At 41.5% G+C, this 24,907-nt stretch overlaps 2 protein-coding genes across 3 annotated transcripts; one reads left to right on the top strand and one right to left on the bottom strand.

Annotated features, from left to right (window-relative positions):
- The first annotated feature begins 226 nt into the window (after positions 1–226).
- Positions 227–4,118, top strand: lhfpl5a (LHFPL tetraspan subfamily member 5a). Its single transcript, XM_041034304.1, has 3 exons — positions 227–632; positions 2,993–3,229; positions 3,760–4,118. Exons 1-3 carry the CDS (start codon positions 230–232, stop codon positions 3,768–3,770), a joined length of 651 nt encoding a protein of 216 aa, XP_040890238.1. The 5' UTR covers positions 227–229; the 3' UTR covers positions 3,771–4,118.
- Positions 4,119–4,446: 328 nt separating this feature from the next.
- Positions 4,447–24,770, bottom strand: srpk1b (SRSF protein kinase 1b). 2 transcript variants are annotated; one of them, XM_041034658.1, is made up of 16 exons: positions 24,729–24,770; positions 24,015–24,069; positions 12,760–12,887; positions 12,490–12,598; positions 12,081–12,168; positions 11,894–11,981; positions 10,507–10,613; positions 10,140–10,305; positions 9,469–9,494; positions 9,132–9,360; positions 8,534–8,971; positions 7,694–7,788; positions 7,360–7,467; positions 6,711–6,780; positions 6,321–6,413; positions 4,447–6,004 (listed from the first exon to the last, which is right to left on the bottom strand). In XM_041034658.1, exons 1-16 carry the CDS (start codon positions 24,739–24,741, stop codon positions 5,820–5,822), a joined length of 1,998 nt encoding a protein of 665 aa, XP_040890592.1. In that variant the 5' UTR covers positions 24,742–24,770; the 3' UTR covers positions 4,447–5,819. The 2 variants fall into 2 exon arrangements, with proteins under 2 accessions (XP_040890592.1, XP_040890593.1); XM_041034659.1 differs by having other exon boundaries at positions 24,011–24,069; positions 24,729–24,767.
- Between the last annotated feature and the right edge of the window lie 137 nt (positions 24,771–24,907).

The raw sequence follows: 24,907 nt of genomic DNA, 5'->3' as shown, positions 1-24,907 counted from the left end.
ACAAGACTTCAGAGAAACTTCTTCAGCGCGATCAGTCACATTTGATCCAGCACTCGGTAAAGAGGATATTTTTTTTTAAAGAAAATGTGTACTTTGTCGGGAGATCTTTTAAAACAGGAAAGTAAAGGCTTTCACTTGTTCACGCTTTAACAGCTGCACAGAAGAAAGACAATCCAAACTTTTGATACAATCCAAGGGGAAGCAGTTGAGAAGGCCTCGTGTTGTCGCCATGCTCCCTGCTCAGGAGGCAGCCAGAATCTACCACACCAACTACGTGCGTAACGCCCGGGCCGTGGGCGTGCTGTGGACGGTTTTCACCATCACCTTCGCCGTAATCACCGTGGTGGTGTTTATCCAGCCATACTGGATCGGGGACAGCGTCAACACGCCGCAGGCCGGATACTTCGGCCTCTTCCACTACTGCATCGGGAACGCGCTCACCTCGGAGCTCACCTGCAAAGGGAGCGCGCTGGACTTCGGCTCCATCCCTTCCGGCGCCTTCAAGACGGCCATGTTCTTCGTGGGGATCTCCATGCTGCTGGTGGTGGGCAGCATCGTCTGCTTCAGCCTCTTCTTCTTCTGCAACGCGGGCAGCGTGTACAAGATCTGCGCCTGGATGCAGCTGGCCTCCAGTGAGCACCAGAGTTTGAGTTTTTCACCAGAAGTTACTATGAAGAGTTTATATGATTCACATAAAAAAAATCATGCAGTACATCATGGCCTCTTAAATTACATTATAAATACATTGTCAGCCTAATAGTCCTATAGGCCTATTGAATATGTAACCCACATAAGGTATTTTATATACATAAGAAAACGCAGCTCAAAAAGTTTATTTAAAAAAGCCATATACACAAATTTTGTGTGCTCAAAAACAGTGGATTGGTATCAAGTGCTCACTTACACGTTTTACCATATTACAGAGCATTAATTTATGTCACATTTGCCATTTTGACCAATTTTACTCCAAAAAGCTGAGTTCAAACTGACTGATTTATTCAGCTCATATCATTTAAGACTTGAATGGTTTCTGACACATAACAGTTTGAAGAAAAAGGGTTAGGGATTTTTAATAAAAAGAAAAAAACATGTTAAATCAATGTGTAAATGCAATATGATAGAAACACAGGTGGAAGTATTTGGGTCTTTTACTTATTGAAAAAGACCACAGTGTATAAGTCTTGTTGGTTTTCTGTGTATAAGTCACTAATAAAAATGTGTAGTATTTCCCTTTGAAATGTAGTTAAAGTACAAATAAGCATAAACTGGAAATAAGAAAAGTAAAATAGAAATAAGAATTATATTTAATTAGTGTTTGAAAGAATGTACTCGGTTCCACAATAGTTAAAAAAAAAAAAAAGCTGATCTTGGGACAGCTGGCAGCACATTTGGTTGCCTATTGAAAAAGGACTAGCACGTTTGGGCCCAATATAGAACTAGAAGAAAACACAGCAGTAACACGATTCTGCAGAGGCACAATGTTGGCTTTGTCTAAAATTTGAGGGCAGACCAGGATATCTATGAATGTCTACATTAAAATCTGAAGCTGGTCATTTCTGTACATCGTACAGCATCATTGCAGTGGATTCCCTTTTCCCCTTCAACACACAGACAGAGGCGAAACATGATTCTGTTTTTGAAACATGAAGCAGCTTGTGAACAGATGATGAAACAAATAATGAGATTAACCTGGAGGTGTGTTGTTACACTTTCTCCTCTCCCTCTTCATACCCAGCACACCTGCTGTTAGTTCTCTCACTCTCTCTTCTGTGTGTGTGTGTGTGTGTGTGTGTGTGTGTGTGTGTGTGCGCGCATGTGTGTGTTGCCTTGTTTTCATACCTTTGTGGGGACTTAATCCTGAATGCACACTAACCCATGGGGGACTCGTGACACAAACTGAGCTCCCCACTTGGGACTTGGTTTTAGAGTTTAGGTTAGAATTAGGTCTAGGTTCGTTTTAAGGTTAGACATTTAGTTGGGATTGTTTAGGTTAGGGTAAGGGGCAAGGGAATGCATTATGTAAATGAGGGCCATCACTGTATAATGCACCAATACACAATTCAGCTGTAATTTAGAATTCATTCAAGCCCTTAAATTATTCAGAGAGGATTATTATTAGGATCAACAATATATTATAAGGAACTACAGACCACGATTTAGATTTAAAGTATATTGGCTGAGGGTAAGATACGTTTTCAGTTTCTTTAGGATGTTGTGTAAATAGGACCCTGTGTTGGCTTTGAATAGTAGATACTAAATTCAGAAAGGTTGTTTAGAGTGGTGACCTTCTTCATTAAGCATGTTTAATAATTCATCTGTGCAGTAAAACAGCAGAGTACTAATAATTTTAGGTGGTGTCAAACACTGAACCTCCTGATGTGTTAGTAAGCTGATGAGAAGTTGCAGTTTAAAATTCTTGACATTAAGAATAGATTTGAGAAAGTGAGTGTGAGAGTCAGTGAAGATGAAAGGGTGTGTGAGGCTCAGAAAGTGAAAGTGAGACGTACATGCCAGTGTGTGCGCTAATGTTTCACCTCGTCACCTGATATTTCACATGGCTCTACATGCGGAGGCGGGACGACACGAGGCCAGCTGCAAAGTCAATAATGGATGAACACGTTCATCTTTTTGGAGCTGAGATGCTCTGGAGTTGCTAGGAAACTCACCTGCATGTGTGTGTGTGTGTGTGTGAGCCTGAAAGAGTGTATATATTTAATTTCACTGGTGGCTTCTCTGTTTTGTTTATTGTTTCAGGGGGTGGAGAGGGTGGTTTGTGATATTGCCCATCAACAGCAGCAAGATGTTCTTTTCTCAGTCACAGTAAAAATACATACTGTCCACTGGTTTCCCACATTAAATTCGTTAAAAGTTTGTGTATTCGAATCAGTTAACAACTAAGAAGTGTTGTCAGAATGAATGGCTGTTGATGGAAGAATGTGATTTTAAACTAAATTTCAACACCGCTAACATCCTGTGCCTGCCTCCCTCTCAGGTACATGCATGGTGATTGGCTGCATGATCTATCCTGATGGCTGGGATTCAGATGAGGTGAAGCGCATGTGTGGCCAGCGGACCGACAAATACACCCTGGGCAACTGCACAGTGCGCTGGGCCTACATCCTTGCCATCATCAGCATCATGGACTCGCTCATCCTCTCCTTCCTGGCCTTCAGTCTGGGGAGCCGGCAGGACAAGCTGCTGCCCGAGGACTTCCAGGTGGAGGAGAAAGGTATTGTGGTTGAAGGGAGCGTGGGGAAACACTGGGGTGAGGGAGAAGGACACAGGACGGATGAAGATATTTAGCAGGAGAGAAGAAGAAGAGGAGGAGATAGAGATTCACATGAGAGGGAAAGAAGGAAAAGATTGGACTCCAGGGAGAGTTTAAAGTTTCAAAGAAGGTGGTTTAAAGTGTGTACTGCTTTGCCTGGAGAGAAAATGGAAAGAGGTGAGGCAGAGGCTGGGCAGCCTTGAAATTTCAAGGACCTCTGTGTGAGTCCTGAGTGTGAGGGCTCAGTGGGTGAGGGTACAGGCTATTTTATGATAAATATTTGTAAACTGTAAAAACCCAGTCCTTTCGTCTACCGCCATGTCAAAGTTTTTGTTTGTATTTGTAGACTGATTGTCTAGTTTTATGCACAGAAGCTGTTTCTACACTGTATGTTGAAAACCCGGCTGAGCTACTCACATATTGATAATGTTTTGTCATTGTCTGATCTCATGATTTGACTTTAAGTAATGCTGCTTTTCTGTCAATTACAGATAATGCATAGACGCCCTGAGGACAACAGGGACCAGAGATCGACAGGAACTGAAGACGAGTACTACTGATGTCCCAGATGCATTCAAAAGCTTCAGGAGTAAATTAACATAAAACATTAACTAAGGAGGAGTCCACCTTGTCCTCAAAACTGAAATAGCTATCACCAGGCATTTAAAAACCATGGCAAGAGTCTCTGTCCACAGTGCTATTTTGGCAAAAATCACATCACTGAATATGGTGACTGTGCTTTCAGGATTTTCAAACTACAGATAAATGTAAAGCTGCTCATAACTTCGGAGTGAATTCTCTTAAGTGCTTACTTTGCTGAGCTACAATATTAATGAAATGTTAAAAAAACATGTTTATTGCCATTTCTGACTATTCATCTGGGCTTCTGTTCATTTTTCGAATGGCAAATCACAAATAGTGGTCAGACCCTACAGGTCAGACCACCAGTAGTGGTGGTATTAGTTACTTATTGTCCTGTCTCACTAATAACCTGATAAATCTAATGGTACTGTAAATAAAATGTTTGTGTTGATCTGATACTGCAGTACAACACATATCTTGCTTCTGGATGTCCTAAGAGACACGTTTACATGGACCTCTTTGTGACATAATATGAAATCAATGAATGGTATCTGCTTACACAACAGTGGTGACGCATGAGGCACAAGCAATCCACATAAATTTTGAAAAATGTTTATTCTTATTCCTACAGGAAAAAAAACTGACAACCAAATGAAGAGCAGAGACGTGGACAGAAGAGATTTTGTAGAAAAATAAGCAAAATGGTTTCGAGAGGATTCATAACATTATAACAGCATCTATATTTAGTACAATCTATTATTTTCAAATCCAAGACCTCCATGTGTGGTGGAAACACTTGAAACTAAACTTTCACACAGCTGGAAATCACCTGAACATTCTTCAAGACATTTCTAAAATGTGTAAAACAACAAACAAACCAAAAAAAAAAAAACCCCAAAACTTAAATCTTACAGCTTCTGCCTTCAGTCTTCACTGCTGACAGTCTCTTCCAGAAACTGTGCAAAGCTAATGCTGCAGAGAGGGAGAGAGCTCTTTGGTACACTGTACTGTACACACACAATGTGGATTCGCATATACTTTTCCCAACTACTGCATGAAGTAAAGGATTCTGAAATTTTATTCACATCATACTGTACCAGTTTTTTTTTCCAAACTACCAAAAAAAAAAGTTTGTTTGGTTCTACTGAAAAAAAAAGCCCAAAAAGACAACAGGGTGTGATTTTGGATGAGTCTCTCTCCAAACTTGGCGCACAAAGCTAAGATGTATGAAATATATGCTCCCTAATCCTTTAGTGCTGTCTGTATACAAATGTACAAAAGTTTTTAAGAATAAAGCTAACTTAACAGTGCTATAAAGGTTACTAGTTGCTCTCCATGCCTGGTAGCATTATGCATTTATTAAGCACTTTGCACACAGTTGACAGCCAAAGGCATAAAAGTTGGCACGGCTAACAAGATGACTGGCAAACGGATCGAATGATAATCACTGCCTGAAAGGACAACAGCATGTAATTTCGATGGCAATCTTTATGTTTCTGTTAAAATCCTGCCTTCTTCTGGATTTGTAGACAAGTGCAATTTCCTTTTAAATCATACAGAGTCCATTAACTATAGATAGAAGTATGGAGAATAATGTGCTGCAGATAAATAGCTGGACTCAGAAGAAAAAAAAGGGAAAGCAAAGTCAATAGGCCCTATGCGGCAAGTAGCAACAAAAAGAAAAAAAAGAGCCAGAAATATAAGGATAAGACTTCGAGTTCCTTCTATAGCCAGTGTAGTCCATAACAGGACAAAGACTCAGCAGCAGTCTCTCTTTTCATTGTTAAGATGTTTGCAAGTGTGTGTAGGTAGCCTCAGACAGCCATGACAGGTGGATGCAGGCACGATGCAGTCACAGGCTCTTGCAGACATGAATGTGTTTGTTTACTGTATCTTTTCAAGCCCAGGATCTTCAAACCCAATTTATCCCTTTCACAATGTGAGGGGTGGTCATGTGCACGGGTGGCCTCTAGGACGTGAGCCATGGATGGGAGAGGCATTGGGCCGCTGTGGCCCTCCTTTCAGGCACCAGGTCCAGCATGGGCAGGAGGAAGCTGCTGAAGGAGTGGGCCTCCTCTTTGGACCACTCGTACTTCTCCACCAAGACGTCAAAGAGACCCCACGGCTTCAGCTTTGTGATGTGACGCAGGTCGCCTGGGGAAAAAATACTCAAGCTTAAACACTGCAGCTGAAGGCTATAGTTAGAGGCATTATATAGAATGTAAAATTATAGTGTGTGTAATAGTGTTTTTGGTTGGTATAAACTGAAAACTGAATCTTTCCTATGAACTTGAAATAGCTACTTTAAATTTAAATCGCAAGTTCTGCCTTCAGACAGAGCAGATGGCTGTTCCCTTGAGCCGTCACGTGCTCTTGTCTGAAACAGTAACTTTCGCACCAAATACCTGAGCATATTCTGAGGATGGATTTAGCTACAGCAGGCAGCTGGTGGCACGGCACGCGTGTTTACCTTTCTTGGAGAAAAACTCCTTGGAGTATTTGCCTGCCAAGATCAGCTTCCGAGGAACTTTACCTAGCAGCTCGATGATCAGGGCTATGTGATCTACAGGGACGCAGAGAAACACACAAACACAGATGATGAAACACCAAGGTAAACACAATGATCAGATTGGACTAGATTTTCTTTGGCTGGAATGTTGTTTGAATAAAATTACACTTCACTGCATTACCAGGAGGAATTGCAATCAGTCATCACAGTTATAAATAGCTGGTTTCCCCTCTGTCGATTTCACAGTCTACGTTTCCTCAGGTGGCTCTGGCATTCACACTTACTTCAGCCTGTCGCGAGCAATGGAACCGAACCTTGGTATCAGAAGTCTCACGGGAAGCGGATACTAACCTTCATCTCTGGAGTAGTCTTCTCCAGAGTGGGGTTCAAAGAGATAATCTCCAGTTGCAAGTTCAAAGGCCTAAGGGGGAAAAAAACACACACACACACACACACACAATGAGTCAAATACAAGTAGACTGATGGGTTTATTTAAACACAAAGACCTGTGAACCCTCCTTTGCTTATTTTATTTGTTTAATATGCGTGTTTCCATGTATTTGTCTTTCACTCATTCTGTGGGTCAACAAACATTTGTTCAAGTAACACTGGCTTCTCCTTTGTGTTGGTGTATTTCTCTCCAACCATAGTTATGCTAATGAACAGAAAGATTTTAAAGGTACCTTGTGGTGGCAATGAGCCAGTAAAAGAAGAGGAGAAGCCTAACAGTTGATGTGAACAACAGTACAGGTTACAAAAAAAAGAAATTTGCCAGTGTTTTATGGTGTAGGACATGCATATAACATGTCTCTGATCCTTTAAGGATACATGAGGTTTGATGACAACTGAAGGTAGCAAAACTGTATTTGGTTATAATAAAACTCCACAGGGTACCTTAAAGAGTTCAAATAGCTTTACAGTTTTCTTTTCCAGTCAATGTTTATGGCATGACTTTATTTATAGTTCTACAGGTGTCTTGAGTGTGTGTGTCTTGTCTTACCATGCAGGCTGTACTCCAGATGTCTGCTGGCGTGCTGTAGCCGGCTCCTATCAGCACCTCAAGTGAACGATACTGCCTTGTCTGGATGTCATCTGTGAAATGTTTATGCTGTGAGATGAAGAGAGAAACAGTGACTATTGTGACACAAAATAAAAACTGAGCTGGTTTTTTATAAAGTGCTATTTTAAAAGAAAATTATCCAGTGTGTTCTTTTGACACTCAAAAAGTCAGATGTAAAGCACAGGGAAACTTTACAGAGGACAAACCATTGAAGTTCCCAATAAGAGTCCTTCACTGCGAAAACAGAGTTGTGTTAATGCATATTTTCACTTACCACCCAGCAGGCGTTGCCGAGGTCAGCGATCTTAACCTGCAACTTGTCAGCATTGAGAGGATCCAGGGGGTTCACCAACATATTGCCTGATGCCCCTGTTGAAGAGAGGAAAGAGGACAGAGCCCGGGACAGAGGAGGATGAGGAAGAAAAAAAAATAAATAAAAAATTGACACATTTGGCAGACTGGTTCCAATGGTACAGGGTGCCAGTCTAATAACTTGGAATAAAACTACCAGAATCCCATGAAAAGCCTTTTCAACATGACCTGTGGGTTTGCATTTTTTGGTTGGTAAATTCAAACTCGAGAGGAGGCTGCTACTTTAGAAGGTATGAGAGTTATGGTGGGTTAACTATATGTTACATTACAGGGCCTCCCCCAGGTAACTGGTTAGCAGAAGTTGTTATTGATGTGCTGGGATTAAAAAAAAAAACAAAAAAAAAAACATCCATATGTATTAACAGAATAATCGTGACCTCTCTTCTGATACAGCTCGACTCCAGCTCTCACTAACTGTGCAGCCCACGCTCACTGAGCCACTCCAGCTAAAGCTACGCTGAAGTTTTTCCCTTTCCTTGCTGTAATGCATGTTGGACGAATGTGCATATTAAAGCACATTTTCACTGACACAGGCCTGAATGTGCACCAACATGCTCTTGATAATCTCATGCTGTTTAATGTGATATCAGATTCTTGCCTACGTCTGGGAATATACATGCTATGACAACTGTCATAATATGGAACAAACTAAAGCATTTTCAAAGTAAGTTAGTTTTTCATATACTGTACCTACATACAGTTAGAAACGAAAGGGAAAATCTGGGTTTCTTTTTCAACTAACCATTTTGGCTATCGTCTTCTTCATTCCCTCTTTTGGTCTCGCCGTGAGTGTCCATCTCATCCTCCTTCTTCTCCTCCCTGTCTCCCTCCTTTAGCTCTACAGTGACAGAGTCTGGGCTGAGGGAAGCAGGGAGCTGCTGCACGTCGGTGTCCGGGTCCCCAGGTGAACCATTACAGGTCTGATCCTCTTCTTTCTTTTCTTTACTTAATGTGTCGTGGTTCCCTGTGTTGTTCTCTGGCTGGTTTGCGTTCTGTTGGTCCTCCTGCTCCTTGGTTGACTGCTTGGTCCCATGTACCTGGCTCTCCGGGCTGGCCTCGCTCTCCGGTGTGGAAGTGTGGCCGTTGTAGTTCACTTCCATCCTGTTCTCCTCTTCGGCTCCATCCTGCCTTCGTTCATTTCCTTCTGGCATCTGTTGTGGCTGCTCGTCAGGAGTCGTGTCTGTGACAAAAAGGAGTGTAGATAATTTGTGTATTAGTTTAACTGATACCACAGCGTACTATCCAATTTTTTTAAACCATAAATTCAATAAGAACATTTTAACTAAAAAAAGACATCCACTGTTCTCTGCCTGAATGGGGAATAGGATCTGGTTGTTCACCTGTGATAGTATGGCTAGCGATGTCTTGTAGTGTGGCAGACATGGAAAGGGTGGCTGAGGAAGTCGTATCCTCAGTGGTCTCTGTCGTCGTCTCTTCATCATCTTCGTCCTCACCTCCTTCAGGTGTTGCTCCTCCCTCCATCTCCTGGATCCTCTTCTCCAGCAGCTCTGCCTGCTTCTTTTGCTTCTTCTTCATCTTTTTCTTTTTGTTCTTTGACATTTTGGCCAACTGGGGAAAGACCGTACGAGGAGACTTATTTTACTACTATGACTTGACTCAAAATGTATTCTGAACCAAGCCTCATGTTACAAAATCAGGTTTAAAAACATGACTCACTGGTTTGGGTGGTGGAGCTGTGCTCACTGTAGGAAAAAGGAAAAATCAGAGGATTACACTGGTGAACGACATATGTGGCATATCCTTCGCCTCTCTATAATTAATATTCTGTTCGGGTGGCTGAGTTGATTCACACCAAGCTGTACTAATAGACTGTCTCTGCAGCGGCACCCAGCTCAGCAGGAGTCACACACTCCTCTGAGCAAGCTGGTAATTTCCATAACCAATCCAGTGGTGATTCATACTGACACGCAGCTAAGCGTTCCTCTTTTATTAGAAACTTCCACACGCTTTAAAGTCAAAATCCTCAAATTTCTGAACACATGCATCACACACGCACAGTGGTGAAAAATCATCTTACTCCCAATTTATGGCCATTTTATGCCTCTTACAACACAGTGGGGAAATGAAATCAAGTCCAATTAAATGAGAATTTAATAATCAAACGACCTGTTTAGATAGTGTCACATTTAGATAAATCAATGCTTCTTATTAATGATAACAACTTGCTTTTGTACTGGCACACCAAATAAATAACACATCAATCAAATACCAAAGAGCACTGAACCTGCTGAGAAATCTAAAGAGCAAACCTCTTGGTTGTCAGCAACATGCCGATCAAACCCCCAAAAGTTGCTTAGTGGAGAGCTGAGGAAAAGAAAGGTTGTGACCTGCAGAACCCGAGGGAGGCGCAGCACCGGTCTTCTGCCACTGCGTAGCTTCGGCAGCCATTTTCTTGACGTAGGGCTCGTTGACAGTCAGCAGGATGTTCTCCGGTTTGATGTCTGTGTGGATGATCTTACATTTGGTGTGGAGGTAGTCCAAACCCTGCAGGACCTGCAGTACAGCACGGACACATCATCAGCTCACACCTGAATAAACTAAATATAACAGGTAACTTTGTCTCCCATAGATGCAGCGTCAGATTCTGAACAGTCCAGTGCATCCAAATCAAAATATTAAAAAAGGGTTATTCCCAAAACAGGAAAATTAAGCAATGTTTTAAAGATAACTTGTTTTTGTGTTACTGTACAGTACCTGTCGGATGATGCTTTTCACACAGGGCAGGGGCAGACCTTGATAATTTGATTTGATGATCCACTTTAGTAGGTGATATCCCAGTACCTCAAATACCATGCACACATCTGAAGAGATGTATGGTCAAGGACTAATAAAATTCTCAAATGACTTTTAATCTGAGTTTAATCTACACACACAGTAGACATAATCCAGTAAAACTGATGATGCACATACACACAAGCATACACAGAACTCCACGATTTTCAGGAGCCAAATAATTTCTATTTACTGTGGGACGGTCCATTTAAAAAGGGACACAATCCTGTATTTGAATTACTACATTTCCCAGCAACCATGTCTGACACTGACAGTTAAGACTAATTGATAAAAATGAGGAATTAACCTCACTGAGTCTTTATGGACACATATCACCGGCTATACCTTGTCTGGGCACACACTTTGACTTACATGACCCTTCAATGTTTTTCTATGACTATCAACATGCTCTCCACATACACCACAAAAGTTAACTTCAGTCGCCAGAGGATGTCTGGGCATGCTGCCTGAACACACAGCTGTAGACTGGATGGCGTGGGAGAGAAAGGGATGGAGCGAGCGCCACCGCATTCAGAGACTGACACTTAAAGATGGGCCAAAGCACACAGCTAGCCCAGTGTCAGATTAGCATCTGTGAACCATGTAAAAAGCAGCGCATAGTGTGAATCTGGGGGTGTAATAAAACTGCTGGAGAATTTAAACGGCCAGATGACTGGCATTAAAATTGTATCTTGTCACCACTGTTTGCATTCAAACAGGAACTCAGGCTGAGACGTGTTCATCTTTAAAAAATGATGCAGACGAATGTGACCTTTCAAGCACAATAACGCAGATGAGCTAAATTAATGTGTAGCCTGAGGTGATGCAGTGTTACCCTTGGATGTTCAACACTAGAGTAGCGATTTGGCCTGGAATTAGTGTTTAATTAGCACGTCCAAGCCATCAAACTGAGACAGCAACAGTGGGGAGGAGAAAACGGAAGGATGCCAAGCAATTAAGTTGCGGTTGTTGCTCTGTTCCCTCCTTTCACAGAATGACAGCACAGGAAACAGCTGGCATAGTCAGAAAACTGGCCATTTTAAGAACACTCAATTTTGTATATATATTTTTTTAAACACTGCAAAATGTGTTTTTTTTTTGTCAAGTTTGTAAACAAGACAATGATTTGTAAAACCTGCAACTTGACCAAAAGTGGACAAAAATAGTGTAATCACTCTATCCATCGTGCAGACTCAGCCAGTCTGGTTAGATGTAGAACAGATGTAGTGAAATTTAAAAACAGATTTCTGCTTTTTAGAAACACATGAACTGCGACTTATGAAGAAGTTTCTTGCTCAACAAAGGATACGAGTGCCATTCATGCCGGAAATTTTGAAGTCATCTAAAAGCTGCACCACTTTCTCTCTGCTGGGGTCACTGGGATCCGTGTTTCTCACCTGTAAACACACACACAGCAGTAGAAGTTACAGGCTTTGTAATAACTGGAGTATGAGCCAGGGTGAAAATATTTATGTGTCGATGACTGTGTGCCTTACAGATTTGAGCAGCTTGATCTCATCCAGAGCCGTCTCTGTGTAATGCTCAGCACTTTTTACAACCTTCATGGCCACAAAGCGTTTCTCCCTGAAAAACACGCACAAAAGCCGTAATTTAACTCAGCATAACACGTGAACTTGCTGTAACATCAACCCTATCAGCGTATATATCCATCAAACATTATTTACCTAAAATATATTATGTCATATACGTTACTCAGTATGTGTCTTCTTGGCTACTGTTATAGATGCAGACACTATTTTAGAGTATTATAGTATTATGAAACCACACTTCACTGCAACATAGCAGCAGCTGTGGCTTGGTAAAATCCACTCATGACACATGACCTCTACAAATCTGTGCATGACTGCCTCAGTTTCACATAGTAAGGGTGAAGAGCCAACTTACTGGATGTCCCAGGCCAACCACACAGTGGAAAAGTGGCCCCAGCCCAGCTTACGGATCACATGGTATCTCCCGTTGAACAGATCTCCAATTTTCACGTGGTGATATCCACCTATCCAAAGACAGACGTGTATGGTTGCAGATAAACCATTATCATCAGTGCCAATACTGATGAAAATAAACTATCTATGTCTGTGCCCTAACACCTATGATTTTATTAGATATATAAATGTCTGATATCTGAAGAGCGAGCAAGAGAGGTAGTGGTCCTACCCTTGCAGTAGTCATTGGGGTCCTCCTGCTCGTCGTCATCAGAGCCCAGGATCTCTTCATCCTGCTCTGGGAGGGGAGAGTCCATCTGACCCGGCTGAGAGCCGCCTCCACGACCATGAGGCTCTGGTCTGAAGAGTGGGGAAGAGAAACAGAGAGACAGGGACAGTAAGAGAGAGACAAAATTGAAATGGCAGGACAGGAAGATAAAAGACAATGAGAAAGGAAGAACTGTAAAGACAGTGAAACCAAGGAGTTAATGTTCGAAAATGTGGTTTCTATAATAACTCACTTCCACAGGGAAGACGGTTTATCAAAGAGCTTACAGTATGTTTTAATCAATTTCACCAAAAGTACAAGTGAGCTAAGGTCAGGAGCCTGTCTGATATTTCTGTAATGACAGAACAGTTGTGTAAGTTGTGTAAAAAGGGTGGGGAGAAAAAAAAAAAAAAGAACAGAGGATGCTTTAAAGGCTTGGGTGACACTGATGAACTGATGTACAAATGCTAACACTGACACCAGAGATCAGGGCAGCTACACCAGGACATTAATCCTGAAGATCAATTAGTATCTGTCAGACTATTTAGCAGTAATCACAGTGGCTGTGCCTAGGCAGAAAAAATATAACTATTAATTTAAAGTGACACTATTTTTTCATATTGTGTTAAGATCTTTCAAGAAACTTTGTGAGTACAACTGCAGAAAACTTTTTATTTAAAATATCTAGAATTTTTAGACAATATCTGAAAAATGACTTGGTAGATATTTGGTAGTGAAAACAACACACAGTATCACAGGAGTCAAAGCGGTGGCCTCGAGGCTGTTTATTTTGAAGTTTTCTAAATACCGGAAACATTTGGTGATAGTATCAGCCCTAAGAAGCCTGACCGGAGAATCACTCAGCCGCTCTTAAAAAGTAATGAGCATTTGGGGTAAACCCATCACAACTACTTATTGTTTAGATGTGTTTATTAAAAACTGAATTAAAGCGTCAACGTGTGGAAGAAAGAAATACATTAATGTAACCACATTCTCTTTGCCTGCATTTGTGGAAAACACAGAGATTATACACTGCAGGTGCACAGGGCTGATAAAGCCTCATACAGAGACGTCGGTCGCCTGTGAAGGACACAGAAACACAGGAGTACAAAAGTAGAACAGAGCAGCCAACTGGCCTGGTTAGAAGGGCTGCTGCAGAGCAAGACATTTGCAACTCATAAATCACTCTGACCTCTTCCGCAGCTCCAAACTTGAAATCCATATTTATGAAACTATATGTAAAAACACTGAATTTAGCTGAAACAGCACAACTTAGTAGGATAGTGCCTATAAAATAAATTAAATTTTGAGGCTCATGAGTCTATGTTGTCAATCAGCTACACAACAAGCACCAGTGGCTGGTAAGAAAAGGAAGAGATGAGCGACTTGTTTTTCTTCAAACCCACCTACTGAGGCTGGAGCATCACCACAAAACCAAACAGTATTAAACAGTGAAAGTCCTTCGACCAGAACCTTATATCATGAAACATTAATTGTATTACTGAATAACTGATTCCACAGTGCTTAAATGAGCAGGTTGTGTTGTGTGAATCTGAACATGGTGGAATAAATTATTAAAACCAATCCTCCAGTTGCTCGTAGAGGACGGCTCACTGGAGAGTATAAAGAGACCAGGCTGGTTTCCATGTAAAAGCTGCACACAGGATTTAAGTTTTAACTCAAACTCAAGTTCAACAAACGGCCGGTGAACGTGCAGCATGTAACTACAACCAGCGCCTCCTAGGGGTGTGCCATCTAAGTCACCTCACGATTCGATTACGATTCAGTGTCATCTCGATTAATCTTTTTTTCACACATAGAATGTTTCTTTTCTCACTTGTAAAATAATGTATTTTTTAAAATATCCGTTCATTGAAGTAAAACCCGTTTATCTCTATCTTTTCTTTATTTTTAAATGAAAACATAGAAGGTGCAATTTAAATTTAAACAATTTCCCAGCATTTAGAAAATATAAAACTTCTTTTAAACAAAATGTCTTCACACTGCCGCTTTTAAACCTGACGAGTGAACTGCACGCTGTGACACATTACACGCCACCATCGCTTGGACTGAAGTCCATCTCAGAATATGTCCCGTATGTTCCCGTTTTGACCGCTGCACTTTCGTTACGTTATTAACAGAATCAATTTTTGAACATTTATGAATCAATGCTGAATTGTCAAGTGTTGCATCACGATTAATCTATGAATCGATGAGTCGGACACACCCCTAGCGCCTCCAGAGGAGAGCATCTCTTGGTGCTGCCTGCTCTTGGCTGCTTGTTGCTGAAAGAAGTGACAGCACAGTCACCGTCTCTCACCAAATTCACACCACCCAGTTACAAACACACATCACCAATAAACACCGTCAACACCCTTCAACCTATCACTGACAGCTGAAGAAACTCCTCTAATATAGTCATTTATGTGTTGCTGGATAAGACCCAAAGTAAAATCATTTCACAAAGCATCATAATGTGAGCTTCAGTTTTTAATTACTGGATGCACAGGGAAAAAAAACTAGCTTCTTTTTATCGAAATAGGTCACATATCTTTTAGCTTGTTGCTTGCTTTGCAATGTCTGAACAGAAAAAGCTGTACAAACATAAAGCTTAAATAAAATACAAACTCAGGGAAGATTAAAACAAAAAACAAAAAAACAAGTAACCAAGAGTAGGAATCTGAGCAGGCATTCCTGTGAAAACAGAGAGCATTATTATCTAATCATTGTAATTTTTCATGAACCAAAGATCATGGGTTCTTATAGTGTGTTACTGTGATGCTGCAGAGAGCTGATCATGGTTCACTGTGGAGGTAAACAAGGTAACAGCAAACAGCTTCCAGCAAGAAATCCTGTTCTGTGCATGCAGTGCAGACAGATGCTTCCCTCACCAGCAACATTGTTTTTCCTTACACCACCAAACACAAAGTGGTCTTGCATACAAAGCCACAGCAGCCCAGTGTGCTATGCATTCGGCCTTGGTGTTTCAGCTTAAGGTACCGAGTCAAACAGAAAACACGGGTGATGGAGTTGCAGGAAGGATTTGCAGCTAATTAAAGCAAGTCAGACATCATCTCCTAAGCTATGAGAGGTTCTCAGCAGCCACATGCCCTCTAAGAAAAACTGTTTACTCAGAACGATCACGGTTTCTATAATTATAATTTGATGGAGGCAAAAAAAACAAAACAAAAAACAAAAACCCAAAACAGACAAACAAATTAAACTGATTTTGCCTGCTTTGGTTAATGGTATTTTGTTATGATCTGCTTGCAAACAATGTTAAAGTCACTAGGATTAGCATGCAGAGCTAATCAGTCCATTGGCTTAAGTCTGAAGAGAAGGACCACACTGGGTGCATCTTAGCACACCATGCTTACAAAGCTGTGTCATATTTAGCCGCCTGATGAACTCAGCTGTTTGTTACTGTCCCTTGGGGGGAAAGGGCAATTACAATGTTCGGCTGAAGTCAGAGGTGCAGAGATTAATTAATAAATTAGATCCTTTGCTTCTGTGACAACAAAGGCCTGGGAGTTTTCAAATTACCATCAAATTCAAGTACGTCTGACTGAAACAGGGGTTTTGATGAGGAGACCAATATCAACACATATAACACAGTACTGCAACTTCTGTTTTGAATATCTGCAACAATCCAAACATCAGCTTGTAATATTGGCCTGTTAATATAGCTGTCTGACTCTGTGTAGGAGGAATCCTCCTATGAGAAAAGGCTGAGATGAAAAGATTTTGAATTATTATTCATTCTGTGATTATGCTTCTACATTTTCACCCATCTGCTGTGAAAAGGTACCACTGGAGTGGGGATAATGACACTTTTTCATTCTGCTCTATGTGCTCAAACTGTTTTCAACCAGAAAATGTTTGTCTCTTTATGTTTATTTGTATGTTAAGAAAAATACTGACAAAATTTCTTAACATTACTGTAGAAAAAGATGAGACCACTGACATGTTTTTTTTTTTTGCAAACAATCATGTTCATCTTTGAATTCTTGTAACTGAATGTTGATTGATTTTTCCCCACACTCCACTTTGTGTCTGAGCTTTTTTCTGTAAAACCTGCACTGCTGACACTATATGGCTTTTATGGTCTAGCTAGTGAAAGTGTTGTGAAAATACATGAATAGGGACAGCCAAACTTTGTCTTGAATAAAACTAGACCAAAATGTTGACAAAGTTTTTCTTGTCAAATTTATGGATAACCAAAACAGAACTGAAACTACGTCACTGAAAACAGACTGAATTTTCATGCTTCTCGATGACTCAGAATAAAACGCCCAGTTACTGTCAGCTAAAATTCATTACACAATATCAAGGGTGAGGATCAAAAACGAACACATGGACCTTCGATCCCAGAACAAGGACTAGATCTAAATATAGTTGCCAAAATTAAACGAAGTTGAGTAAGTGGAGAGCAGGAAACGAGACAGAGAGACAGAATGGTGCAGGTTAGAGGGACAAATGTCTACATGAAAGAAAAATGGAGAAATACAGAGATATTTAGCAAATATGGATGACACAAAAATGACATTTTGAACACAACAAGAGCATTTCCACATTTGATGCCAAAAGACAGCAGATGGTTATGTCTTTCGAGATTGTACATGCAAGTTTTTTTTTCCTCACTGCAGTACATCGAGAGAGTTCAATGCCCTCCGATTGCCAGACACAAACATGGACAACACTCAGGATACTTCAAGGACTTCTGCCGACACTCGAAACACCTGTCTCAAGATAACCTCCAACTGCCTATGGCTGTCACGACTACCCACACGCACAAAAACACACACATCCTGCCCTTACCTGCAAGAAGCACGGATGCCCATGGGATGTGATGCAAGGAGAAGGACAGGACAGGAGAGGAGAGAGTGCAGGTGTTAAAAGACTCCCTCACTCCATCGGCCAGGAGGAGAAAAGATGGATTAGAGGACAAAAAGGAGGGAGAGGGAGAGGGAGAGGGCTGCAGAGTGAAAAGTAGAGTGGAGGAGGAGAGAGTGATCAGTTTTGGGAACTGAAAAGCAGAGATTAGAGAGGAAGGGGGTGGCAAACAGAGGAGAAGACGAGAGCAAGGAGGAAAAGGAGCAGAGCAGGGGAAGATGAGTGCAGAGCGCAGAGAGGAGAGGAAGAAGAGGAAGAAGAGGAGAAATGTAGAGTCTCTCCTGCAGGCTGAGCACTGAGGCTGAGTCCCGGAGCTCAGGGCACCACTGCACACTCGCCGACTCTCTCGCTCACTTTTTCTCTCTCCCACTCTCTCTCTTTCTCCCTCTGTCTGACCGAGAACTCTCCTTGGCTGTCGTCAGCCTCTGGCCCTGCCCCCTTCACTGACAGCTGGGACATGATTGGGTGATGCAGCCCAGCACTGCATTGCAGGTGAGGAACGACATCAGTCCTCCTCCTCCTCCTCCTCGTCTGACCACAACAACACCATTCCTCTTTCCCCTCTCCATCTATCCATCATCATCATCATCATCTTCATCACCACCCCCATCTAATACGTTTGCCATTCCAACAATGTTTCACTCATCATTTTCTGCACTAAAACAGCCCTACAACTGAGGCTGTTTGCTGTGCGCTCATGATGCCCCAGCCTCTGCATGGTTTGTTCTTCAAACTGCTGGATGGCCCCATGTTATAAACCCTTAAACGTAGGTGAGAAAGCAGCAGGACGCCCACAACCAGAGATGGTTCCTTGATGATACTGTATCGTATTTGCTGCTCAAAACTATCAAAACGAATGAGGCTGAACATGAATCAAAAACTACTGAAACTCTGAAAAACAAACCTCCAGTGATTTTCTAACAAACGTGTCAGATGTGTTTTGTATTTTCAATCTGAAAAGCTGAGCATTGGAGAAGCTTTATGTGCCGACCCCCCTCCACCACCAGAGGCCTGTGCCCAAACGTCTGACTACCCTCCCCAGTGAATCACTCTGATATCACTTCAATTACATAGTGATTTATTAAGCAAAATATTAATTTTCGTTCGGAAATATATCGGTTGGCCTTTAAAAATCTGGGAAGAGTTTGTGATGTGACTGCATGTGACTTTCATCTCTGGCAGTGACCTGGACTTACCCTTATTTTGTTTTTCCCATCAGTGGTTTAGCAGTCTAATCCTTCTACTCTTGATGATTATACAAAGCTTAATTTTTCAATGATGAATGACACTCTGTTTTTGGGTCTGTGTTGAGAAAGAGTTATGTCAAATCTGAGTTCTTGTTCGTCATCCATGACTTTGTCAGTAAATGATTATTATTAGCATGTCTGTGTTATCTGTGATACTAGAAGTGGAGCCTCATGGTCATGTTGGTCTGCTGATCAGTGGCGGTTTATCTGAGTCCACACTGTAGACTCTACAGGAAGGCATCTAATTAACTCTGGTGTTATCAAGGATATATCTAACACAGCAAATTAGATACACCTATGAAATAATAAATCAGTGCAGCCATTCCTCATCAGATTTAATTTTTATGATTACAATGTGTCCACAACCCTGCAGATAAGCATCACCTGTGCACCAAATCACCCTGGGCGCAGGTGCAAACATGACTTGGCACACTCTGGGAACTACAGTATTTCACTAATTCAGACCACAGGCATTTTTCACAGTGGATTTTTTGATATGTCACAGTAGGAAAAGCAGAGGCGCAAATAATAAAATTAATGATGTTTTACTTCTCTTAGCTGAATCAGTTTCATGGTCCTGGTGTCCTTATTTTTTAATTTCATTCCCACGAAGTAGTGGATTTAATTTTACACGAGTGCTTTTCCTGCTATGACAAATCAAAGTGTCTGCTGTGAAAAAAGATCGAATTGGTAGCAAATGTCAGCAAATGGCTGCATTTGCCTTTTCCACAGGATCACAAGCTAATTCCTCATCAAGTGTTAAGAGTTTTCATCAGACAACTGAGACACAATTAATAGAAAATAATCAGAATTTTTGTATTTTTATGTTGCACTTGTACATAAACTGCAGCCTAACCAAGTCTAAAAATGACTCCATAGCCAAAGTTTAACGTAGCCCCTTGTTTTACCAAAACTGGTAAAACATTCACACCTCTTTAAACCTTTTTTCATTAGCTGATGCTTAAACTGTCTTGTACACAAAGAGCTTAATAAATGGACAGTCTACGTGAGGCCTGGACCACATTTCCCTACAGGCCAGAGTAACTGTGCCAATGAGGGCTGAAATGTAGTACAGAACCACCACCGCTTGACATCTCGATCACTCCTTTGCACACATCTGACATGACAGAGTGTGTCAGTGTATCCGTGTTTCTCTTGGCTGTGTTGTTTCCACCCATCCAGCCCTATCACATCTCTAGAGCAAAATAAACAAGGGCAAAGAGGAAGAAAGAGCTCTTGGGGATGGAGTATGGCCAAAAAGTTTACGTCCTCCTCTCCCTCCAGATAAAAATCAATGCAAAGTGCCTCGGCAGCAGAATGAAACAGCAGCACAAGGTAACCAATGCACACAAAGTGTAAATGAGTGTGCTGCAGCGCTTTCTCTTCAGCAGTCTCTATGTGTGCATTCAAATGTGTGAAGGATGTTTTATTTACACATTAGATAATGTCCTTAACATATTCCATTAGTGAGGTTGTTATAGGGAGAGTTTCATGTTAGGATCACAGTTTAATGTATAGAGTCGGCCACCAAGCAAAAACTGCATGAGGGGATGACACATACAGAAAGAGGGCACCACAGCTTTGTATACTACAGCACCAGTTAAGCCATTGCAGGTTTTTCTTAGTTCACAGCGTCAAATCTTTCTGCACAAAAAGCTGAAAACCCAACATTTGGCCCGAAGCGACTTGCCTCCCCTTCACAATAAACACACACACACACAAACAGTATTTATATAATTCTGCCACTGACGGGATGGGGAAAAAAACAGGGTAGTGGTTAACCTGCAGGATGAGGACAAAGAGCAAGAGACAGAAACAGAGGGATATGGAGCTGTAGTAGGCTGCAGATGATAAAAGATTTGATGGGTTATGTAATGAACTGCAGCTATGGCTGTGAGAGAAGAGGGAGAGATGAAAGGAAAACATAACAGACAGCAGTGGTGCTGGTAAATACTCTGCAGCTCAGTCTCCTGAGTGCACATATAGTCCTTCTATTCCATCTGCGGCACAGAAAGTTACAGAAACAAGTGGTCTCATGTCTGAAGTGATGCAAAAAAATGTGATATTGTGTTGCAGAAATAAACTGAAGAAAAAAGGGGGGGTGGGCAATGAGCTCTTTCAAAAGCTGGCAGCAAAAACCCACCAGGGACATCATCAGTTCTGTTCTCGCTCGCTTGCACACAGGCAAAGCAAAGCACATAAGCAGGTAGTCAAGCACCTAGTAGTCAGCATCTGCTTCTTAATGAAAAATGGATCACCCCATCAATAAGTCAGCCAAGCTCTGTGTAAACTGGCATCTGACAGACACACACACACACACACACTACCCTGACTCCCATCATCACACATTCAACAAACAGTACAGACATGAGCAAATGACTTTTGCGTCTCTTTTCCTTAATCTTTGTCTCAAACACACACAGAAGAATTGCTGCACTACTCACTTGCATGTGAGGCCGCTGGCTAGCTTCACCACAGCTGTATTGATGGAGAAGATCCAGTCCAGGAGCCACATGACCCAGAAGACGCTAAGCTGAGCCTATGCTACACCAGTGTGTACTGAGCTTCACCTGGCAAAGACGAGCAGCACTTTAAAGCTAACCTAAGATTGCTGTGACCTGCAGCCAGGTCTGCTCTCCTCTCCCCTGGCTCTTCAGCTGAACAGTGGCTGCTGCGCCCTCTCAGAAGAGCAGCCACAACAGAGCGACTGACACAAGAGAGTGGGAGGGAAGGAGCGTGATGGGTGCAAGGGCAAGAGAGAGAGAGAGAGAGTTGAGGAGTTGAGTTATGCTTGAATGCTCGGTACTTGCTTGATGGTTACGGACAGAAATGATGCATTTTCAACCGAAAGCTGTTGCACTGCACCACTGTCGCTGGTGTTAAACACATAAAATTTTGTAAAATGTCACTGACTGTGGCACAGGAATGTTTGCTGAGTAGGAGGACAATCCAAAAGGGGGCCATAGTGTTATAGAAAATGTATATTTTAGCTTAGTATGTTGTGTCAAAACTCAGCTGTGTTGATGCTCTAAGTCAAGAGTTTTAAAACTGTGAGGCAGGAGAGCTGCAAAGGCCCACAGCCGGAGGGACGTGAGGCAAAGAAATTACATGAGAGGAAAGGGACAGGTTCATACAGGTGTCCTAAAAACAATGCAAAGTTTGTTATAATAGTTTGACCCAATGATTTGGCCTGATTATCAACAGGGTCAGCAGTTGGAGTGGCAGCAGTGGCTGTGACACTGTAGCTCACATGGTTGAGAGCGCACCATGTGTCAGGTTGAGTCTTTGGGTTCAAATTAAAGGTCACTCCGTGAAACCCTGGAATAAACTGTAAATGACTTTACTGAAACAAGGTGGTACAAACTGTTGCCTAGTAACAGCTGGAAAAATTAGCCTTTCAGATACGAGTATTAATTTAGGACTTAATGCAGCTGCTTTTTTTTTTCCTCTTTTGAAAGCAAAACCTCCTGCCAACCCAAGTACTCTCTAAGGCTTTTGTATAACATGGTAATACTCATCAACATTGATATAACATTTAACTTCTTGTTAAGATGACTTTATTTGCTCTTCAACTACGAATGAATAACAAAGTAGGAGCCGTGGTGACAAGACTGAAGGAGAGTTGAGGAGATGAAGGAGAGGTGATGGAGAAAGACGGGTGAAATAAGGGAAGAGGACTAATGAAATGAAAGAGAAACTGTAATCTCACTAAACAAAATCACATCATAATCTGCAGGTCATCAATCTAATATCTGCAGGTAGAACATGTAAGTGACTTCAGGACCGCACTGGGTTCGTGTTAGGCTGGTGAATTTCATTTACCTGGTACTTTGATATTAATGACCACATTTAGCCTCGGGTAACACTGCCACAATAATGAGTAAAAACACCACAGGAATCCAAAGATAATTAAATAAAATAAATACATTTCTCACTCAACATGTGTCCGAACCACCAGCTCATAGAAATGTCATCCATAATTTATTCCATGTTGTTTTCTCCTGTGACTGAATCATCCATAAGTCTTTGCTGACAGCATTTATTTTTGAACAGTAGTGAACTGTTTCATTACCAACATTGGCCGTGCCAAAAATGTGTACTGCTGCTCTTTCATGAGCCAATGCACCAGCACGGTCACCTGTGATGTGTAACCAATGCATGTTTATCCTAATTAGCAAAGCAGAGTCAAGAGAACGGCATTTTTTTTTTTACCTAAGCAATGAAATGACTGTCACTCTGGAAACGTATTAAGTTAGCTAACTATACTAAAGAAGAAGAAAGCCATTTTTGATTTCCTACAGTTCTTGAACACAGCACAGGGTGTTCTGTGTACCTAAAATTTCAGCCAGGTAAACAAAACACCCCGGCCTGGGTAAGTAAGAATTAGCGCTTGATGCAGCTGTTATAATAATACTGTTATAACTGCAGCTTTAAAGTATAACATTTAACTGCTTTTAGAGATGGTTATTGTAGTGTTGAATTGATTTGGTTCATATTCCTAGTGCCACAACACGTTTAGCCACATGAATGTGTTGTTGTTGTTGTGTGGATCCTTTGAAGTCATTTGCATTATATGCATCATCTTTTCCTTTAATTTCCATGCAACAGACAGCCGTCCCTGGTGTCTGGACTAGAGGTCCATCGTGAACAATTTTCAAAATATCTCCTATTATGGCAAATCAAGCACTCAAATTACTTGAGAGAATTATTGCTTTTGAACAAGCTTTTCTATGAAGCAATGCATTACTATCCATAAAACACTGCTTAAGAGCTTAAATGTCCAAGCCCTTCCTATACATTTGTGTTATTTTTATCATCACTTAAATCAGTCACAGTTGCAGGTACAGTGATGCTGCATCCGCCAATAGCTCTGACTTACACACTGACAGTTAGCTGTTAAGTGGGACAACCTCATATCACATCATTTCATTTTGGAAAATAATTAATAACAGCAAAGTTTTATGTCCCACTGAGAAAATTCAGCTTACCGGATCTCATAATGGACCTCCTGCTTAAGATTTCTGAACCAGCGAGAGAGAGAGAAAGAAAGGGAACAGTGTGGGAAGATTTTAAACTTACTTTTTGCCAGGTTTCCTGGGCTTTGTCCTCTTCTTCCTTGCCTGCATTGCGAGTACTGAAAGAGAGAAAACAGTTTGAGGTGTAACACAGAAACTCAACTCCAAACCTCGTAGCTACGTTTCTAACACGGCACTGTGCTGCTGTTAAAGTCTGTGTCCGTGTAATATAACATATAATATAACATATAACATAACATGTAACACAGTTGCATGTTATATTAAAAGCTCCGAATGGCTAACGTTAGCAGGTCTCTGAGCTGAAGTAAATAGCTAAGTACACCGGCCTCGGCGGTGTGTTGCCCCGTGTAAGAGGCTTTTTAAGTTAGCGGCTAACAGTAACTTGGTGCTTTTCGCTGCGAATATCACTGGTGTTTTGCCCGTGTAACATGCGGGGCCCCTGGCAAATCTGTCAGTAGCTTTGCGGACTCTGTGGCTTACTTTTTACTCTAATTTGGATCAAAGTTTTGGCGCATTCTTGCCCACAAACCAGATGCTAATCCACTGGCTACAGTTAGCATACTGATAACACCCATACACACACAGCAGAGCGCATGGTCCACCTTTACTTTTCATCAACTGTTACGTGGCTTGTTATAACGTTATTTGTTAAAATCCTTATGACAATGAACTGGTCAGATAAATGGCAAAAAGAAAAGCGTGTGAGTTACAAGTGCTGGATGTAAAAAGCGTTTTTTGGTTAAGTTAGCGACGTTACCTTTTCTTTCCATGCTGGTTACCAGTCAAGAGATAAGCTGCGTTCAGGGACTGTTGGAAATGTCGCAATTCAAAAATGCGCGAAATTGAACAAACCAACAGAGTGGTTTGAGCTGTAGGAGGCGGAGTGTACAGAAACCCTCAAAGGTTAATGGCATTTGTGACATGTAAGGTGTCTTT

Source organism: Toxotes jaculatrix, chromosome 3 (assembly GCF_017976425.1).
Source record: "Toxotes jaculatrix isolate fToxJac2 chromosome 3, fToxJac2.pri, whole genome shotgun sequence".
Taxonomy (NCBI): domain Eukaryota; kingdom Metazoa; phylum Chordata; class Actinopteri; family Toxotidae; genus Toxotes; species Toxotes jaculatrix.
Note: the sequence above shows the minus strand (reverse complement) of the source record. Positions and strands in the feature narration are given on the sequence as shown.